The following is an 8,650-nucleotide window of genomic DNA, read 5'->3' as shown; positions in this document are numbered from 1 at the left end:
GTGAGTTGCGCCGCCCAGCTGCTGGGCCGGGCCTGCCCGCCCCGCCTCCTCCCCTCTGCCTCCTCCCCCGCCCCGTCCGCGGCGCTCCGAGCCCCCGCCCCTTCCCCCAACAGTGCGCAGGGGCCCGGCGACGACCCTCGGCGAGTGCCGGACGGGTCCCGCTCGCTTGGGCCCTTGGGGCTGAGCCCAGCTCGAGTCCCTGCCTCCGCCCTCTTGCTCACCGCGGTGGCCGTGGTTGTTCCCCGTGTCCCAGCCCTCTCATCTCTGCTCCCGAATTCCAGTCTTGAGGAGACAGGAATTGGCGAAAGTGCTGGGTCCGGTAGAGGCCCGTGGGACGTTTTCCTCCCGAAAGAATCGTTTGTGTGCTTTCCATACACCTTCGTTCCGCGTCGGAGAGGAGGAGCTGGGGACATCGAAGAGAAATTTCGGCTTAACAGGCTAGGACTTCCCTTGCTCAACTTTTCCCCCCCAAGGCAGGCATCCACTGCTACGCCACTGGAGGGATCCAGGACCTCAGCTAACTCAGTTTTGTTTTGGTCTTGGCATGTGCGGGAGCGGTTCTGGTCGGAGAGAATGCTTAATTTGCCAGCCTCCATACGCCTCAGAAAAGCGCGAGAAATGTTTTAGTGTCTCACCTCCCTTCGTTCGTGTTGTTTAGGATGACAGTTAGTCGCAGGTACCTTCTCTAGGATTGTGGCTAGAATTTGTAAGGTTGGTTTTCATTGGCCAACTGAATTGGATTAACCAAGCTGTTTTCTCTCCCTACCCTGGAAAATAGTAGTCACCACCTCCCCTGGCTCCGCCCCAAAACTAAGTTTAAAAGTTTACTGAGGCTGCTGAGGCTAAACGGCTTTATCTTGGTTTGCGTTTGTTGGAGAGGCGAAACTTCTGCCAAGGCAGCAGTATCTGTATGTTGCCTTTCCTTCTTTCCTCTCCCCAATGCCCAGACTGCTTTGCAGACCAGGCTGTCCTTGAACGCACTGAGATCCACTTGCCCCTGCCCCCCCCTAACGCTGGGATCAAAGGCATGCACCTCTATGCCCTGATGACTGTTGTTCTTTTGAGACAGTCTCACTTTGTAGCCCAGAGTGGCCTTGAGTTTGGATGATTCTCCTGTCTCAGCCTCCTGAGTGCTGGAATGACAAGCATGTGGCACCACATCCAACTTCCAAAGCATTGGTTTAAAATTTCAGTTTCACTTTATTTTCCTTCCGGCTTCCCCTACTAACAAAAAGTGGGTACAGATGCTGGAGCGCAAGTACTTGCCATCAGCTTGTTTGCAGTTGTATTCACATTGTAATTCTGAACTAGGATTGTATATAACTTGAGCACTGGGTAATAGTCTCACCAGTTCCTGTCGCTGTCTCGTTAAACAGTCTCTCCACTTTAAGCCACAGATACCTACAGAAAAACCGTTTATCATTCAGTAAGTTTGTGGAGCTTGGAGTGAGGTTTATGAAGTCCCTACTCTCTTTTCTTTTTTCTTTGTTTTTGAGACAGTCCAAGTTGGCCCCAAACTCTTTGTAGCTGGACATGGCCTTGAACTCCTGATCTTGCTGTGATTCCCCAAGTGCTAGGATTTGTAGGCATGGGTTTACTGGGCTCTACTCTTCTCGAGCCCCTTAGTTCTGTGGCACTTTGAGAACATGTCACAACACTTCGGTTGGTGCCTAGGAAAAGCGCCCCTAGCGGAACTTTTTTCCTCATATTCTATCATCATAGTAGCACTTAGTCTCAGTATTCTAATGCCGTAGTCTAGGCAGCATTTTCCTGAAATGATTCTGCTGGTTGTTGTTAAAGAGTTGGTGATGATGAGTGGATTTGAAGATTGTAAAAGGGACTGCTTACTTTTTGTTTCAGTAGGAGGTATGTGACTGGGTATTAGTATCCTAAAGTTGTGGATTTGTCCTGCTCAAGTTCACACACTGGAGTGGCAGATATTTTCCCAGAAGTATGTAGGACTGTGGATTGATACGCATACCCCTTCTAAAATGTATATGTACTTGTAAATATATGTTTACATATGTGATGTAGTAAATAAATATGACATAGTATATGATAGATATATAGCAGTAAATGTGTTCACGCAATGCCGAGGATTGCTGCTAGTAGCCTCCTATATGTTAGGCAAATGCTGTGCCACTGAGCCACATTTCCTGTTCCCTCCTAGAAAAATGTTAGACACAGGAGGAAGACTAAATCAGGGGTGATGACACACTCCTGCAGTCCCAGAGCTTGGATGGCTGAGGCAGGACTGTGGGCGTGAAGTCTTTGAGGAATATATATATAGTGAGACCCTGACTCAAAAAAGAAAGAAAGAAGGGGTTAACTTACAGGCCCTATAGACAGAATAGTTTAATGACTGAACGTGTTAGAGATCTTTGATTCTGAAATAATGAAGTGTTTGAGTCTTTGAGATCTGAATATGAATATGACTTGGGAAGGTCAAGAGACTATGAACTCCCCCACCATTTCCATAATCCAAGTGCATGTAACTCTAACACAGTTAAATACTTAGCCTCTATGGATTTCTGCCTTTGTAGAAACATTCTTCCCTGCCCACCAGTATTACCATTTGGATATGTAATTTTTGCTCATTTTTGTTGTTGTTGTTATACAATTAGAATGACAACTTTTCCTCCCCCTCTTCTCCATTATTCTTCTTTTCTGTGTTGTTTCCCCTTGTCAACATAATAGAAAACATGAAGGAAGTAAAGGAGCCCAGGCAGCGCAAAGATAATAGGCGCCCAGATTTGGAAATCTATAAGCCTGGACTTTCTCGACTAAGGAACAGACCTAAGACTAAGGAGGCTTCTGGGAGTGAGGAATTTAAGGATGAGATTGCAAATGACAGAGATTCTTCTGCTGTTGGGAATGACACACAGCTTATTAAGGCTTGCAAGGAATTGGACAGCCAACAGCAAAATGGTCCTACAGATCTAGAAAATAGTCAAGCACAGGAGACTTTCTCAAAGACTGTTGGACTAGAGGACCGTAGTCTAAAAATCATCAAGAGAATAAAGAAACCAGACCTGCAGATCTATCAGCCTGGAAGGCGATTGCAGACTGTTAGCAAAGAGTCATCTAGCAGGGCAGATGAGGAAGAAATCCTCAACCAAGTGGAACAGTTGAGACTCGAGGAGGATGAGTGTAAGGGGAAGGTTTTAAAAGAAGAAGTCCTGAGTAAACCAGATAAAACTGAGATAGAAAAGAACCAGACTAACGACAGAGTAAGAACTGCCAAGGGAGAAAAGGGGAAAAAGATTGAAAAGGGGGAGGGAACAAAGAAGGTGAGCGATGACTCTGTCCAAGGGAAGCCTGGTTCTGTAAAGCGGTACTCCCGATCGGACAAGCGAAGGAACCGCTACCGCACCTGCAGCACCAGCTCAGCTGGTAGCAACAACAGTGCTGAGGGAGCTGGCCTGACCGATAGTGGATGTCGGCGCCGGCGCCAGGATCGGACCAAGGAGCGACCGCGACTGAAGAAGCAGGTGTCTATGTCCTCAACTGACTCCTTAGATGAGGACCGAGTTGATGAGGCTGGTGGATTAGGGCCCAGGAAGAGCTCAGAAAGGAAGAAGCACTTAGAAAGAAGTTGGTCTGGCCGTGGCGAGGGTGAACAGAAAAGCAATGGTAAAGAAAACCGAGGCACGCTTCGTGTCACTTTTGATGCAGAAACCATGAGTAAAGATTCCCCCGTGGTGAGGTCAGCCAGGGAGAATGTGGATAGAATGAAGTCTGACAAAGGCCTAAGCCCTGGGGGCAAGGGCTCTGAGAAGCAGGAGTTCAAAAACCCGAAGCAGGAACTCCGAGGTCGTGGCCGTGGCATTCTGATCCTGCCTGCCCATACTGCCCTGTCTGTCAGTTCACCAGGCTCTCCGGAGTCTACGCCTTTGGGACCTCGACTTTTATTTGGATCTGGTAATAAGGGATCTCGGAGTTGGGGCCGTGGAGGCACAACCCGCCGACTATGGGACCCAAACAATCCTGATCAGAAGCCTGCTCTGAAAAGCCAGACACCCCAGCTCCATTTCTTGGACACTGATGATGAAATCAGCCCTACGTCTTGGGGTGATTCACGTCAAGCCCAAGCGTCTTACTATAAATTTCAAAACTCTGACAACCCCTATTACTACCCTCGGACACCAGGCCCTGCCTCTCAGTACCCCTATACAGGCTATAGTCCTCTGCAGTACCCAGTGGGCCCTGCAAATGGTATGTATCCAGGGCCTTACTATCCAGGCTACCCTGCTCCCTCAGGACAGTATGTATGTAGCCCTCTCCCTGCTAGTACCATGAGTCCTGAGGAGATAGAGCAGCACGTGCGGAACATGCAGCAGCAGGAGCTCCATAGGTTTCTCCGAGTGGCTGACAACCAGGAACTACAGCTCAGCAACCTGCTTTCCAGGGACCGCATCAGCACTGAGGGCATGGAGAAGATGGCTCAGCTCAGGTATTGAGTGTTCTTGCTTAGAGGGAAATAGACAGCTATAAGGCTCCTGTGGGTGAGGGAGGTAGAGACTTTTTGGGTAAGCCACTGAGTAAGTCCTCCCTTTCATGGGAATCCCTACCCCTCGACAACCTCACTTGGGTATGGGCATCAAGCCTGGAGTTTTGTGCTTTGTGGAGTAAGTGCCCTACCACTGAGCTGCATTTGATGTCCCTTTATATTGATTTTTATAAGGAACGGGCAGTTGGGAAAAGTAAGTGTTTTTTTTTTTTTTTTTTCATATGCAATTTGAATTTATTTCCAAATAGGTCAATGTTAACTTTCGGTTTTTGCCTTCATTTATTTATTTATTTATTTATTTATTTATTTTGTATACAATGTTCTATCTGCATATACACTTGCACGTCAGAAGACACTGGATCTTATTATAGATGTTTGTGAGCCACCATGTGGTTGCTGGGAATTGAACTCAGGACCTCTGGAAGAGCAGGCAGTACTCTTAACCTCTGAGCCATCTCTCCAGTCCTTTAATTTGTTTGTTTGGTTTTGGTTTTGGTTTTTTGAGATAGCGTTTCTCTGTGTAGCCTTGGCTGTCCAGTACTCACTTTGTAGACCAGGCTAGCCTCGAACTTACAGAGATCCCACCTGCCTCTACCTCTGGAGTGCTGGGATTAAAGGCATGTGCCACCAGAGTTTATTTCGCTTCTTCAGTGTAGGTGTGCACATATGGGAATAGGCTATTTTCCTAGACGTAAATGTCTTTGGAATGACATTCTATTGTGAGAGTAGAACCCAGTGTGAGTGGGATACCTGGTCACATTCCAGATTTCTTGTTAGGAGGGAGGTGGCTGGTTTGCAGGAAGTTCATGTCTCAGGTTTGGTTTCCCTGTGATGTACTAGATGTTACATGTATTTTATTCCAGAACTGAGCTGCTGCAGCTGTATGAGCGCTGTATTCTATTAGACATTGAATTCTCTGACAATCAGAATGTAGATCAGATCCTGTGGAAGAATGCTTTCTATCAGGTGATTGAGAAATTCAGGCAGCTTCTCAAGGATCCAAATATTGAAAACCCAGAACAAATTCGGAACAGACTCCTGGAACTCTTGGATGAGGTAGTAGTTGTTGTTGTTATTATTATTATCATTATTATTATGTCCTCAGGATAAAGTCTGCAGCATCTTTTAGTTTGTTGTTTGTCTTTTCTACCTGAGATGTTTTAGAACAGAATATTACCAAAACCCTTGTATTGATTCCTTGCATTTAGAACCTGGTCTACTTGTATTTCTTCTTTTGGCACTATACTTCCTGACAGTTGGAGTTCATGCGTGTCAGGCCAGCACTCTGGTACTGAGCTACACTGCAGTCTTAGAGTTATTTCTGAGCTTGAAACTTTCTGAATTTGGGGTGATGGGGATAGGGGTGGGGGCTTAGGGAATGAGAACTGAAAGAGGGAAAAGGGGATAAATGGATCATATCTTTAAAACATGGGAGGCTTACTCTGTAAACTGCTGTTTTGCTTACTTGATAGCCCCTAATTACTTACTGTTTGTGCCTTTGTTACGTAGGATGTCTGGACAGTGATAGACTGTGAAAGAGTCGTTTGCCCAGTATCTGGTTAGTTCATTGGAAAAAAAAACCAAAAACTGGTTGATTCAGATGTTTCTTTTTTCTTTTTCTTTATAGGGCAGTGACTTCTTTGATAGTTTACTTCAGAAACTACAGGTTACTTACAAGTTCAAACTGGAGGACTACATGGACGGGCTTGCCATTCGAAGCAAGCCTTTACGAAAGACAGTAAGCCGGTTTCTTTTTATTTTAAATTTATTCATCTAGGCCTGGCAAAGTGGTGCGCACCTTTAATCCCAGCACTTGATAGGCACAGGCAGGTCATCTATTTAGTAAGTGTTTATCTAGTAGGAATTATGGCCTGGGCGACAGGCTGTTTGTTTGAGGATATAGTAGTGAAGGATACAGTATAATAGGGGAACAGATAGATGAAACTAACAATCATAGTGGGGTACTGTGGCACATGTCAGTAATCTTGGATCAGGGGTTCAAGGCCAGCCTTGCTACATAGTGAGTTCCAAGCAAGTCTGAGCTACATAAAATTCAAAAACAAAAAACAAACAAATTGTAACATCATAAACACTCTGATGCACTTCATGCTTGTAATCTCAGCACTGGGGAAAATGAAGCAGGAGGATTGTCATAAGTTTAAGGCCATTGTGGGCTACATAGCGAATTCTAGGACAGTCTGAGCTACAGAGTGAGATCATGTCTCAAAAGAAGACAAGGAGGCTGGAGAGATGACTCAGTTCTTAAGAGCACTTGTTGCTCTTAGCATCCACATGACTGCTTACAACCATCTGTAACTCCAGTTTCAGAGGCTCCAGTGCCGCCTTCTAACTTCTGCACTAGACATGCAAGTGATGCATGTAAATATATACAGAGAAAACACTCAAACACACAGAATTAATTTTTAAAAACATTTATTTATTTATTTTATATACTGATTGCAGCCCATAAAATAATTTTTTATGAAGTAAAAAATAAAAAGCAATTGGATAAGTTACAGCATCAACCTTGGGCCTCTACATGTATGTGTGCTCACACATGTAAAACATGCATATGTAGCTACACAACACACAGATCAAAGCTGAAACGAAACACAAAAAGGAAAGTGAAATAAGCACTATAGTAAGACTATGGAATAGTAAGGGGCAAAGAGAGAAGTAGTTGAGCTAGACAAGAACTGTGCCAGAGATACACTCCTAGCCGCGCTGAGTCAGTCTTGAAATGTAAGTAGGAGTTTGAAGTGGGAGGAGAAGTTAGATACACAGGGCACAGTGAGCAACAAGCAGGTAGTGTTGAAAAACTTCAAGAAGTTCATTCTTTTGGGGTTCGTAATATGGAGTTGGGGTTATTTTAGGGGACAAAGCTAAGGAAGTAGGAAAGAGTAGATCATAAACCCTTAGATACCATACTGAAGATTTGGATTTTATTCTTAATCATTTAGGAACCATTGGTTGCTTTTTCAGCAAAAGAATAGTAGATTTATTGTCAAAAATCAATCAATAAATTGTTGCTTATGATAGGTGTTAAGCAAGGGTGAATGTAGGGAGTCAGGTTAGAGGCAAGCAAAGAGAGATGTAATGGAGGCGAAAATTAAGAAAAATAAATAAATAAAAAGGCAGGCATGGTGGTTGGTGCTTAAAATGCCAGCACTCGGGAGCCTGAGGCTGCAGGACTGTCTCAGGTTCAAAGCCAGTCTGTGGTACATAGTCAGACCCTGTCTCAAAACAAAAAGGGTTGGGGATGTAGCCCAGCTGGTAGAGTGCTTACCTAGCTGTATGAAGTCCTGGGTTCGATCTCTAGCACTACATAAACCAATGTGTGCTTGTGCATGAGGGAGGGTCTTTAGAACTTCAAGCTTATCCTTAGCTACATAGCAAGTTTGAGGTCAGACCAAGCTATGTGAGACCCTGTCTCCAAAACCAGAAAACCATGTGGTGTGAAGGTTATTATAGGAGGCATGAAAAATCGAGGTTTCTTCCAGTTTATGCCCTAGAGGATTGACTGTAAAGGAAGAGTACAGCTTAGGATTTTACATATATACATTTTTTTTTAGATTTATTTATTTATCATTTATACAGTATCCTGTCTGCATGCCAGAAGAAGGCACCAGACCTCATTATAGATGGTTGTGAGCCACCATGTGGTTGCTGGGAATTGAACTCAGGACCTTTGGAAGCGCAGCCAGTGCTCTTAACCTCTGAGCCATCTCTCCAGCCCTACATATTTTTTTTTTTTTAAATTGAGTCTTGTGTAGCCCAGACTTTACTCAGACATGCTCTATAGCTAATATTAGTCTTGAACTCTTGGTCCTCCTGCCTCCACAAACCATTAGTGCTGAAATAGTCCATGCTTTGCTAGGGTTAGATATATTTGGGTGAGATGTACAGAATGAACTTGAAAATGAGTTTTTTTTCAGGCAGGATTTGAAAAATGATTATGTAGCCCACACTAGTGCAGAACTTGATTTGTGGCTAAAGGTGGTCTTGAACTCCTGATCTTCCTGCCTTTATCTTCCAAGTTCTGGGGTTATTGGTATATGTTTCTACACAGGGCTTACAAGGAGTATTTTGATCTATTTGGCGTTTAACAGAAAGCTGGGCTGGTGCTAAAGATTGAGTAGT

General features: G+C 44.6%; 1 protein-coding gene across 3 annotated transcripts in view; it reads left to right on the top strand.

Annotated features, from left to right (window-relative positions):
• Smg6 (SMG6 nonsense mediated mRNA decay factor) overlaps positions 1-8,650 on the top strand; it is a 219,480-nt gene that overhangs the window by 213 nt on the left and 210,617 nt on the right. Inside the window, exons 1-4 of one of the 3 annotated variants that reach the window (XM_060387319.1) lie at positions 133-676; positions 2,698-4,453; positions 5,374-5,569; positions 6,138-6,248. In XM_060387319.1, coding sequence (XP_060243302.1) covers positions 2,703-4,453; positions 5,374-5,569; positions 6,138-6,248 — 2,058 coding nt within the window. In that variant the 5' untranslated portion in view covers positions 133-676; positions 2,698-2,702. Of the gene's footprint in view, positions 1-132; positions 677-2,697; positions 4,454-5,373; positions 5,570-6,137; positions 6,249-8,650 lie in introns of those variants that run through there. The other 2 variants (XM_021642073.2, XM_021642072.2) reach the window with 2 other exon arrangements.

Source organism: Meriones unguiculatus, chromosome 7 (genome assembly GCF_030254825.1).
Source record: "Meriones unguiculatus strain TT.TT164.6M chromosome 7, Bangor_MerUng_6.1, whole genome shotgun sequence".
In the NCBI taxonomy this organism is placed as follows: domain Eukaryota; kingdom Metazoa; phylum Chordata; class Mammalia; order Rodentia; family Muridae; genus Meriones; species Meriones unguiculatus.
Note: the sequence above shows the minus strand (reverse complement) of the source record. Positions and strands in the feature narration are given on the sequence as shown.